Consider the following 13,275-nt stretch of genomic DNA (forward strand, 5'->3'; position numbering starts at 1 on the left):
GAATCAAAGTCTGGACAGAGTGCATGTTAGCCCTTACTCGACTCAGCTTTTAATGCTAAAGCAATTTTCATGTGAACATCCAGTGACTTACTGTAATGTGGAAGGATTGCTCGTCCTACCAAACTGTCCTAAAAAAGCCAACTCATCTCTGCAGCTCTACCGTGCATTTACTTTTAACTCTTTGGATTGTTTTTTTACTATAAATGTACATAGATCATTTAAGTGGAACCCAGTGAATAAATAAAACCTTTTCGAACCACCTATAATAAAGCTAGGCTAGATAACGTGTACTCATATCACATAACAACAGAGTCAAAGTAAATATGTGGACCCTGATATTATTTTAAGGACCTGTTGGGGACAAAAGAAAAAGTAAGCGGTAGGGCCATGAATATGTTTTAAATGAGATGCAAATGATATGCTAGATAGATAACTTCATGATCTATAGATGGACAGACTCTTTCAAAACTTGAATATGTTTTTGCCAGAAAAGTTTCATGCTTTTTGTCTGAGTTCGGAAGTTTAACAAATACCCAGCAAACAGAGGCACTATGGCCACATCCACTTGGAGCCCATGCATGATGAGTGTGGGTCTGCTTGTGCTTATGCAGCCTCACAGTTCACCAACATCTGCACGCAGGCATGTTTACTAGGTTTGTTTAAGGGATGTTGACACTGGTAAAATAAGATGAAAGGAATATTTGTGATTAAATATGGCAATGTACAATTAAAGACTTAGAGCAATCCAACCTTCTCATCCTCATGAGGGAATCTTCAAGTTTGGCACAAATTCTCTTGAGATTACAGTTTGTTTTAGTATCCACACTAAATGTATGGTTACTTATTTCTTCGATGCCTAAAACTCAAGAATTCATACACTAACCTATCTATTATAGCCAAAAGGTTAACAGTCAACATCACAGAGTTGAGCAAAATACATGGTCATGTCATGGTCATGGTTTACAGCTGGAAAAAGACAGAGTGCCCATTTTATGTTGAGAAGTAGTTGCTGCAAAAAGTGATGATCTTGGTTTGTTTATGTGTCAGGGTCAGGTAAAAGTAAAGACAAAGCTGTTGAGTTACTAGTCCAGAGCATATATTTGTGCCATATTGCACAATGATATAAGTATTATTAATCAAGATTAATAGGCTGAGGATTGTGTACACATATTGGAGTGTACTTGCTCACATAAACAACCTAACGATCGGCACTATATCAGCACTGTGTTGTGTTTGTGCTTTGGCGTGAGAAGCAACAAGAATTTACCTACCTGTTGCTATAAGGTTTGTTTTAGAGCATTTCTGACCCCTAGTGGCCAAAATATGATATTTGCTGCTTTAATATTAAGTAAAACATAAAGAAAGGGTTTGGGCTGGCAATAATAACAAAGCTTTGAGGATTGTTAGTTGGCAAACTGAATTTGATAAATCAATGTTAGATTTTTATCTGCAGTAATGTCAGACAATAATATGTCAACTACTGTGTGCTTTTAATGAAATTTGGTCAGAAACATGCATTCGGTGTATTTGCATTGTGGTATATTTGAAATAACTACACTTATCCTTGGTTATAGATGTCTCTTTATACATCAATCAATAAAATGCAGTGAATGAACAAAAGAGGAATCTAAATCAAATCAATATTTGGTGTGACCACACTGACTTCTTCTAGGTACACTTGCACACAGTGTTTGAAGGAACTTGGCTTGCAGGTTGTTCCAAACATCTGGGAGAACTAACCACAGATCTTCTGTGGATGTAGGCTTCCTCACATCCTTCTGTCTCTTCATATAATCCCAGACACACTCTTCGGATCTTCGGGGCCATACCATCACTTCCAGTACTTCCAGTACTTCTTTACGCTGAAGATATTTCTTAATGACTTAATGGCTGTATGTTTGGGGTCGTTGTCCTGCTGCAGAAAACATTTGGAGCCAATAAACAATCATGAATTTTTCTAAAAGCATTCTTTGTTTAAAGCATTTTTCTCACCTGCCTAAAACTTTTGCACAGTACTGTACATAGTTATACATTAGATTAATTTATGGATTTAGGATTATCATAAATTTCTATAAAGGATATTGTTATTGGCATGGTTTAAGTTTCAAGACACAGTAGGCTGTGCCTTTCTTGTTTTCCTCAAGCTTTGTATAGTCAAAGGCTGATGCTGATCAAAATCAGTGGAAACACGGTTTTGAGGAAATTCTTGTTTGTTTTGCTTTTTTTGCTGTGCAACTTAAATCAAGGCAGCAAGTGCAAAATGTGCACGCTGGCGCATGCACGTCGCTGTCAACTCGTGTTGGCTCTTGGCTTCAGCGTACACTTGATGATGTGAGTAGAAAGAGGCGGTAGAGAGGGTAGGAATGAATAATGAGAGATCCCTTTACTCAGCAGATTCTTTTGTCATAGAAAAACAACAACAAAAAAAAGGGGGATTGTGGTCAGCGATATGCAAATGCTGCATCCCTGTTCCCGGGGCGCATGACATCAATGTTCTCATGTTGTCTCTGGACAGGCCACGTGTACATTTTTTTTGTTTTTTTCTGACATGTGAACTTGACAGAGGCAGATCTCCGACCTGCTTGCCTAGCCAGCATCCTTCTAAAAGTACCTGAGGCCTTTCTGAGAGAGCTAAAGTCATAAAGTCTATTTATGGCATGTACAGTGACACTTTTATGCTGCTATGTCTCACCTACCCCCTCTTGCTACATCTCTCTCTGCCTCTCTATCCTCACCACCCAGTGATACACACACTGTCACTCTGGGAACATATTTATCATTTGCTCAATATGGTGTTGGTGTGGCCTTGCTCCTCAGGCCTTTGATTAATATGCACTCTGGCTCCGTTTGCTTAGTCGGCGTTCTTTCTGTCTTTCCCCTCCTGTCTCCGTCTGTCTCCTTCCCCTTCTCCTGCATGTTCACATCATCTGCCGTCTCGCATGTCATTCCCTGTCGGGATCTCCTTCTTGCTTTATGAGTCATATTTCCTCCTTTCATGACTGTTGTCTTTCTTCATCAGTCTTTTCTTTTCTAATGGTCAGGATATAGGTAGAGAGCCCCATCCCTTGTCTCATCTCCTCACCATGTTTTCTCATCTTGGTTGCTTTCCTCTTTGCTCTCCCTTCTTTTTCCACCCTCTTTCATCTCCTTTCTGTTCTCCTGTCCTCATTTTATTTCCTATTCGTTCCCTCCTACCTCCCCTGCTCTTGATATCTTTCTTGTCCTTGACTCATCTCGTCGTCTCAGCTCCTCTCCATATTCTTCCTCCCTCCTCTCTCCTTCTTACCTTCTGTCTTCATTTATTCTCATCATCTTTCTTGCTTTTCTATTCATCTCCTCTTATTTCCCTCCTTTCCTTTTCTCTTCTTCTGCTTTTCTCCTCCACTCGTTTCCTTTGTTTTGTTGCTTATTTTCCTGTCACCTCTTCACTTTTACTTTTGCCTGACCTCCTCCCGCTTTCGATCTGCTCCTTTGCTTCTGTTATCTCGTTTAATGCTCTTACCTCATCTTTTTATTCTCTCTTCTCCTTTTGCTTCATCCTCTCATGTTGTACCCCTCTCAGCCCTCTCCCCCTTCAATTCAATTTTGCAAGCTCCTTTTTAACAGGTTATTCAATCAGCTGTTGTAGGTATTAGTAAAAGTCCTGGTAATCTGGTCTGGGATTTGCTGTATTTCCTCTCTCTCTTACCTCACCCACTATTAGGTGACACTGCAGACGTTCAACAGCTGCTGTGTGCTTGGATTATTAGACCCAGATCAAATCTGGAGCTGTTTTTCCCTAATGCAATACCCGTGTAACACTGGTGTGCATATGTTCATGCTCTGCAAAAGCAGCCACACCAAAACCAGACTGACAACAATTAAGGAATGGCCTTAATTTGAAATATAATATCATAATATAATGTAAGCATTATAGGATCAGTGTTTTGAACTCATTTTTAGGTATGTACTCATTTTCCATATCCAAGAAAACAAACCAAACTCACCATCCAACTGAAAGCCCTGAAAAATTTTGGAAGAAAACTTTAAGTCACCATGAGATGATCATATGTGACCACATAGAAGAATTCTGTTATTTTACAGTCTGGTTTTTGTTCTTCTTCTTGGAAACTTTATTAAATCTTTTGTCACCTACTTCTTTGTTTCACCCACTGATCGACCATTTAATTAAAAGTCCCACAAGAAGTAAGGTTAACCCTATAATGCCCTTTGTATCATATTTGATACATGAGCTTCTGAGACCTCTGTCTCATCAACATGATCAATACTTGCTATAATTTCAAAATCTAATGGCCAAAACTCTATTTTTTTGGTCTAAAATGAACATTGTTGTTAGCAAAAAGTTGCCAAAAATGCCCAATTGATCAAATTATACAAAAATATATAATAAATATATAATAAAAATATATCATACACAACATGATATAGCAAAAAAGTTTTTGTGGAATTTGTTATAATGGTTAATAAACATCTCAGTTCCAAAAAATCAGAATTTTCTGGCTTTTTTTTTTGATGGGTTTGGTCTTACAGGATTAAGATGATCAGATTTTGTTTTGATGTTCTGTCTTTGATGTACAGTTAGGGGAATCATTTTTTGATCAGCTCCTGGATTTGTTAAGTTTTACTCACAAAGGAATGAAAAACAGTCTCTAATTTTACTGTAGTTTTTAATTAAGAGAGACAGAATACCAATGAGATGCAAATGATATGCTGATGTGGACACACAAGATTGTAGACCTTCATACAAGCCTCCTGCACACGCTACAAGACCATCAGCAAGAAGCTTGGTTAGAAAGTGACAACTGTTCATGCAATTATTTGAAAATGAAGAAATAAAAAAATGACCATCAGTCACTCTCGGTCTGAAGCTCCATGTAAGATTTAGCCACGTGGGGTCAGGATGGTCATAAGAAATGTAGTTGATCAGCCAGAAAATACACAGGAGGAACTTGTTGATGATCTGAAGGCAGATGGGACCACAGTCACAAAGAACACCACTGGCAACACACTACACCATTATTGGATTGTAATTTTGCAGCGCCTGCAAGGTCCTCCTGTTCAAGAAAGCACATGTACAGGACTGTCCTAAGTTTTCTAGTGAACATGTAAATGATTTAGATAAAGTGCTGCGTTGCAGATGAAAGTAAAATCAAGCTCTTTGGCACTGATGCAGCCTGCTATGTTTGGAGGAAGAGAAATGCTGAGGAGGACTTAAAGAACACCACCCCCTGCCCTGCAGCACAAGTACCCCCACAGTCAAGCATGGAGGTGGAAACATTATGCTTTGGGTGTGTTTTTTCTGCTAACGGTACAGGATGACTTCACCGCATTGAGGGCCAAGGGACAGGGCAGTGTCCATAAAATGTTCCCTCAGCTGGAACACTGATGACGGGTCGTGGATCGATCTTCTAGTATGATGAAGACCCAAATATTTATTTTACTAAATGATATAAAACTCAGTTTATACCTTTTATGTACGTTTTTTCTGGATTTTTGGTTGATATTCCATCTCAATCCCTCATTAAAATGAAATTACCATAAAAATTAGACACTGCTCATTTCTTTGTATGAGAGCAAACGTAAAAATTCAGCAGGGGATAAAATAATTAGCTCCCCCACTGTACTGCTAGAATGGTGGCTCCTTTTAATCATTGCCAAAGTTTCAAATAATGACATTAGCATATTTTTAAGTAAAAGAGAGAGCATATCTAGTCATCTCAAGTACACAGCTATTTTAGGAAAAGGTCCCATAAACCTACCTACCCACTATAATGCCAAACATATTTGCTTGTCTGCTTTCACATGCATATCAGCTTGAGGGAGATGCTATGCTTAATGCATAGGGTTTAATATGATGTCACCCTATGATGTATGATGTCATGTTTATGGACATTTTTGACCATTCTTGTTGGGTGAGAAGGCCTGGATTGCAGACTCCGCTCTAATTCATCCTAAAGGTGTTCTATGAGGTTGAGGTCAAGACTCAGTGCAGGCCAGTCAAGTTCTTCATACCAAACCTGCTCATGTTTTTATGACCCTTGCTTTATTTATGCACCGATGTGCACTCGTGTTGGAATAGAAAGGAGCCACTTACAAAGTTGGGAGCATGAAATGTCACACTAAGAGTTCCTTTCACTGAAACTAAGAGGCTGCAAAACAACCCCTTGCCATAATCCCCCCGTGCTTCAAGCTTTACACTCGGCACAATCAGTCAGACAAGTACTGTTCTCCTGGCAACCGCCAAACCCAGACTCATTCATGGGCCATGCAGACAGAGAAGCGTGATTCGTCACTCGAGAGAACACGCCTCCACTGGTCCAGTGGCCGCATGCTTTACACGCAGTGGTGCTTGGTGATGTAAGGCTTGGATGCGGCCACTGAAAGCCATTCTATCAAGCTCTCTGTGCACTGTTGTTGAGCTAATGTGAAAGCAGCATGAAGTTTGCAGGTCTGTAGCATCTGCTGACCCTGCTCTGCAATTTTACATGCCCTATGACTTTGTGGCTGAGCTGCTGTTGTTCCCAATCTCTTTCACTGCGTTACACCACTAGCAGCTGGACTTGTTACACAGGTCACATCCTGTCATGGTACTATGCTGGAATTCACAGAGCTCCTGAGAACAACTCATTCTTTCCCAAATGTTTCTGATTTTATATACCTGTGGCCATAGAAGTGATCGAAACACCTGAATTCAATTATTTGGATGGCTGAGTGAATACTTTTGGCAATACAGTGTACTACTAGCATCAGTTTGTGAGTGGAACCCAGTCGGAACGTAAAGAGGTGACCTTTAGATATGGCCTGTCTTTGTCTGCACCTCGCTAAACCAGCACGTTACAGACGAAGCAGTTTACAATAAAACAAAAGAGAACTATTTTGAACTGTGAACCAAACAGAGCCATTGTAATAGAGTCTGAGATTTAAGAAATACCTGGGGATATTACCTAAAGATGGAACACACATTGCATTAAACATAAGCTAAGGATAAGTGAAAAAAAATGGAATGCACATTTATGTATTTATGCAATTATTGGTCTAAAAAACAGCTATAAATCTTTTATTGTTCAGTTCACTGTAACGTGCATTTAATAGAAGAATCAGAACTACTCAGGAGAGCCTCAGTCATTCTGGCACACTGAATATAAAATTACATAATTGAAAGGTTCAGCTTATCTAAATTTGCTTTACTTTTTGTGCTGTTTTTCATCCATTGTGAGTAGACAATTGAGTTTTTATCAGCACTTCATCTGAGTATTACTGTGCTCTTGACATCATTTTTTCTAAACTAATACTCTAAAATGTCTTCACAAAACCAAACATAATTGTTCTACAGCTGTGACCTCTTCCCGCTGCCGTCATTTTAAGTTCCTGCGGTGAATTTTTAAAAACAGTTATTGTGAGTGCCAATAATACACTTAAAAGACCTTTCCAGCGCGTGGCTGCTTGTGAGCAGGAGTAAAAGCTAAAGCACAGTTGAGGGAGAGCGGTGGTTGTGCCATTTGAGTTAACAAAGAAAGCCATTTGTTGTAGAATGATCTGTATCTGTCAGCTTTCCTTATCACTGTGGCTTGTTTGGCCAGGGACAGACCGGCGCTTTTAGCTGATATCCTGAGCCTTGTCAACAACATGCTTAGTCACCTGTCCTTATTCACGAGAGTCACACTGAGATAGAAAGCATTTGAGCTTATACACCCCCGGCCACATTTAACCCCATCTTGGCTCAACTGTCTCACTGTGTCCTTGTGCACTCACCTGTGAATGCTGATTTTACAAATGCACAATAATCAGGGCCTTGTGGTAGAATTAAGATTCCTTAGTTTTCTGGTGCTGTAAGAGGCAGATAAAATTACAAATAAGAAATGCACATTTCTTGATAAAAAACAACATTTGTAAATGATAGAGAGCTGTTTGTACTGCAGGTTTCTTATTGTACCAATTTATTTCAGCTGCATCACAGTCTTCCTCAACTGACGATGTTTCATCTGTTGTCATGAAGTTGCATCTGTTCGCATATGATGACTTCATACTTCATAGTATTTTTGTAGAATTTGGGAAAAGCAACGTAACCCTAACCCCAGGTTGGCTTACTTTTCTTCCAAGTCTTTTACAGTAACACACAACCTCCATAGGTGGTTGGAGGCTGCTCACGCAGAAGTTAGCAAATCCACCTCCAAAACCCAAGTAAACTACGGTGGCCCTGAGAGTTCAAACGCACTGCAACTTTAGAAAAATCAGCAAGTAGAAGAATGGCAAAAACTCACAAAATACAGTGGAAGTGTTTTTGGGGAGTGAGTAACGACAGAACAGCTTTCGGAAGTGACAGAAAGGGAAACATGCGAATGACCTCACTGAGACATGTTTAAAAGAAGCCGACGATGTGTCTGTGTGAGGGGGGGAAATATGCAGGTAATGTGTGTTTTAAATGCATTATTCTTATAACACTGCAGTAACACTCTAGTAGCCATTCTGTCACATTATTGTTGCCTCAAAGAAGCTTCAACTTTGTTTTTTTTTTCTATTTCCATTGTGTTTTCTATGCTTTTGAAACATTTCTTCTTTGTGTTTTCTTAAGTTGCAGTGCTTTTGAACTCTGTGGGCCACCCTGGTAAATCACATCAGGACATTGTGACAGGAAATAATTTGATTTCTAGTCTCAATGTTCATGAGTGAGAAATATAATGTTGTTTTTAAACGCATAAAATAGCGCAGTCTAAAACCCACCACAATTCCCCTTCCTCTTTTATTTCTCTTTTACTGCCGTAGCTTTCAGGCACAGTTTCAAAAGCACATTACGCGGGGAAGAGTCCAATCCTCCCATCTCACACAGCCGGTCACGATTTTCTGTGAAAGGACTTCCAAACACTTAGAAAGCTAATAGAGATTTCAAAAGTGCAGTGAGTGAGCTCTCGAGTACTACCTCGTGGTGATACACATCACATGGCAGCTGGGCTGTTTTCACAATCCAGTGTCCGTAAATTTCAAACTGCTGCCTCTAAATGTCATCTACAGCTGACATTATGTAGATCCTTAGTTATAAAATGCTTCCCAAATGTCTCTGTTTCCAACCAGAGGCCCAGTCCAGCGCCATGATGTTTGACTGCCTCTACTTGGAGCTCTCTGCCTCCTTAGAACACGGCACCAATGAGCTGCTGGAGGCGGCAGTGCGGACTGCGAGGGGAGACTGCGTGGGCCCCGGATGGACGGACGGTGACCCCGGTGCTGGCCGCAGGGAGAGCCTGACGAGCCGGGCCAAGCGCTTCCTGGCCGGTCTTGTGCCGCGATCGTACGGCCGAGACAGGGACCGGGATCGAGGCCGCTACAGGGAGATGAGCCGCCACAGGGGCAGCAAAATCCTTCGGCAGAAGTCCCGCTCCTGTCATGACCTCAGTGCACTGTGACACACACCCACACACATAAATGCAGGCAAATAGACACACTCAACATGAACACAGACATACACCAAATTGAAAGACATGGAGGTGGGTGGGGGGCTAAAAGACTGAGGAGTAAAAGGAGATCGAGCTGGAGGGACAACATGAACAGGACTGGAGCAGGCTCACAGGAATGGGAAATTAGAGAGGTGTAAGGAGAGAAATTTAGCCGCCGAAGAGGAACGTCAGGGGAGGAGAAAGTGGGAGAAAACAATCAACAGATAGCCCGAAACTCATTTCGTGAGAACAAAAAATCAACGATAAGGAGGTGAGCTCCATTTGTTGCTCTGGCTTGGGTGAGTCAGTGAGCACTCATTACCTGATGAGAGCCGGCGAGGGAAGATTAGCACAAGAGATGGATCAAGCTGGCGATTTGATGCTTAATGTCACGAAATGAGAAACAGACTGGGGTCAGAAATAAACACACACCCAAGTAGCACGCACTGATAACGTAGAGACTGATAGCAATCTAATGTATACCTGTTATAGACCCTGTTTTATAGCATGCAGAGTAGACGATTTAAGACATGATCCTGTAGGTTTTACAGTTACATGATTCTGTACCTCAGTGGCCAATAGCTAATGCACAATCTAGCTAGTGTCTCTAGCAACGCCATCTCAAAGGCAAGACTATTTATAAAAGTGCTCCATCTCCACGCATCTTTGGCCACTTTCCACACTGCATCCACTGTTCTGTCCCTATATTGATTTAAAGTAGTGTTTGATGATACTGCCTATGGCACATGTTCATTTGAGACTTTTATACACGGTTTAAAACGTCAGCACTCAAGCCATAACTTTGCTGAACGCACCACGAGTGATCAGCACAAAGAACCCTTTACTGGAGGATGTGAAGCAAAGGAGAAAAAGTCAAGACGGCTGTAAGGACTAAGCCGTTGGCAGGGATAACCAGACTGAACTCTTCTTCAATCGAAGCTGAGTCACAGAACACTGAGATACTCTCGAAGCGCAGGGGGACAAAACAAGAAAACCTAATCTACCTGTGGCTGTTTGATGTATTCCTTCTCTTCCCTTTTTTACCCACCGGCATCATTATTATGATGATGATGATGATTCTTATAATCATTATTATTATTGTTATTATTATTATTATTATGTGTGTTTCGACTGAATTCTGTGGGGGCTGGCCACACAGGTGACCCGGAAAAGAACGTTCTGGAAACGTTGTTCTGATATCTCATCAAGCGTGGGGGCGTCACTGACACTTCCTCACTCGTTTGTCATCGTCTACTGAGCACTCTCGTCTTTACCACTGAGAATAAATAAAGATTTCTTTGACATCCAGTCCGAGTGTTTCGTCAGTTTTTTAAGACGCCACTAGAAAACGAGCACCTCATTACAGCTGTCAGTCACACTGACGGATGGTGTAATAAACCATCAGGTTTTCTGGACAGACTGGGAGATGGATTCTCAGGACACTGGCTCTATTTAGGGCTAAGCAGCAAAAAAGATGCTGCCTCATCATTGTGCGCCTGTAACAAAATCTTAGGTTAAAAATAGAGCGGAAGAAGGAATATGAACCAAGGCTTAGCAATATGAACTGCCCAAACTTCACTATATATATACAGAACACTTGTAATTTGTGTGAAGTGATAAATTACCTGCTTAATGATGAGAGTGCAAAAAACAAATCCTCCTATAGCACTCACTCCTAGCCTTTTCAGTCGTACAAACCTGTGCAGTACCTTGCAGATCAACTGAAGTACCCCCTTGTTCCCACAGCCCTCTGCTCTGAATATGCTCATTTAAGGTTATGTTATATTGATTTTATTAATATGAAAGTGAATATCGTTACAATTTTTGTAGTTTTGTAGTTGGGTTAGTAGATAAACAAAAGCACACCATTTGCCTTTAGTTTAACCATTGTTTTTAGCACTGTATAGGCTATCTGTAGCTTTGAGCTAACTACTTTAAGTCTTTCTAAATGTAACTTGTGCAAACTGTGTCGCTAACTGTGGATAAAACATCAGCGCTTAAGGTCAAAGACCTCAATCAAGTCAGCTGAAGCCAGATGTTGTGACTCAATGAATACATTAGCTTATTGCTAATACATATAAAGGAGTTAAATTTTGTTGTTTTGTGGAATATATCTTCAAGTGTTCAGATATTTGGACATTTTAACCATTTTAGCCATTATTCCAAGCTACATATCTATTCCTTAATTTTAACCGTGTCTCTGTAACTAAGGATTTTAAACAGGTTTGGCTAATACAGCTACGTCCATAACTAATAGCTAGCTATTTCAACACTTTTTTTAACAGTTACTTTTGCCTAACAATGTTAATCCTAGCCATTACCTTATTGTTCTATTAAGATATCCTTTTACTATGTATCTATGTATCTATGTATGTGTGTGTATATATATATATATATATATATATATATATATATATATATATATATATACACACACATATATTGGATCACGGAGTGAATCTCCCATTCCACAATATTCCAAAGGTGCTCCTTTAGACTGCTGGGAGCAGAAACATTGATCCATTGCTATTAAGAGACCCAAGTGTGCCAAGAAAATATTCACACAACGTTACATCACCATCAGCCTGAACCGTTTTGGTGTAATGTTGCATTGCATTATTAGCTAGAACTGTTAATACAATGCAAGATGGATCCATGACTTCATGTTATTTACCAATATCTTACCCTACCAAATCATCGCAACATAAATTCAGACTCCTCATTTTCCAGTGTTCTATATCTAGTCGTGTTAAGAATGTGTGAATTGTTGCCTTTGTAGCTAACAAGAATGGCACCCTGTGTGGTCTTCTGCTGCTGCTGTTGCCCAGGTGTTTCAAGGTTGGGTATGTTGTGTACTCAGAGATCTGTATACCTTGGCTATAACGAGGGGTTATTTGATTAACTGTTGCGTTCCTATCAACTTGAAGCAGAAATACCTTCTGCTTTAACATCAACAAGGCATTTTCACAAACAGAACTGACACTTATTGGATATTTTCCCTTTTCCAGACTCTGTAAACCTCAGAGATGGTTGTGTGTTCAGTTCAGCAGTTTCGGAAATACTGAGACCAGCCTGTTCAAAGTAACGTAAAACACATTTCTTTCACATTCTCATGCTCCATCAGGTCATCTTAACAATGTCTACATGCCTGAATGCACTGAGTTGCTACTGTAAGATTGGCTGTTTACATATGTGTGTTAATAAGCAGCTGAACAGATGTCCAGAGTTCAGCGGCCGATGAGCGTATGAAGATGTTCTGCAAAGAACTTGTAAATACTATTTGAACCTTATAGGCTTCAGTGGCTCCATACTTTTTGGACTTTTTAACTTCAACTTTGCTCACTTGCTAACTCAATCACACACTCAGCTCCAACCTATTCAGTTATATTTATATTTTTGACTGCAGCTCTGTGGTTCACCCAACTTGCATGATTTTTCTCCTCACTGACTGAACATCTAATAGTATCTCACCATGCAGAAAGTTTGGATTTATGTGGCCAGATTTTCAGATGTACTTCCAGTAAAACGGAAGTAAATGGAATTTCATCTGTACCACTCGCACTGCTAAGAACATTTAATTTCACAGAGCGTAATTCCAGAGGGCAGCGTATGACGACGGGAAAATGAAGTTAAATAGACCGTTTTCACAGCAGACATTTCATCTTCTCTAACGCCAGTTTATAAAAAATGGCTGTTAATTGCCGCATTGCAATGAAATGATTGCTGGAACTGAAGCATTGTTAATGTTTCCAGTTCTGCCTGGGACTTTTTCTTGTACAACAATAAAAGAACCACGAGTGCCCTGAGGAAGATTTATTTAGTGAGCAATATGCCACATAAAGTACGA

The 13,275-nt window shown here is 40.2% G+C and overlaps 1 protein-coding gene across 1 annotated transcript in view; it reads left to right on the plus strand.

Moving 5' to 3' along the window:
* The window catches only part of rem2 (RAS (RAD and GEM)-like GTP binding 2), a 33,299-nt gene extending 21,498 nt beyond the window's left edge, over positions 1-11,801 (plus strand). The window contains exon 5 of the mRNA XM_085140484.1: positions 9,070-11,801. Coding sequence (XP_084996610.1) covers positions 9,070-9,398 — 329 coding nt within the window. The 3' untranslated portion in view covers positions 9,399-11,801. The remainder of the gene's footprint in view (positions 1-9,069) is intronic.
* The last annotated feature ends 1,474 nt before the right edge of the window (positions 11,802-13,275 follow it).

This window comes from Neolamprologus multifasciatus, chromosome 18, assembly GCF_963576455.1.
Source record: "Neolamprologus multifasciatus chromosome 18, fNeoMul1.2, whole genome shotgun sequence".
Lineage (NCBI taxonomy): Eukaryota > Metazoa > Chordata > Actinopteri > Cichliformes > Cichlidae > Neolamprologus > Neolamprologus multifasciatus.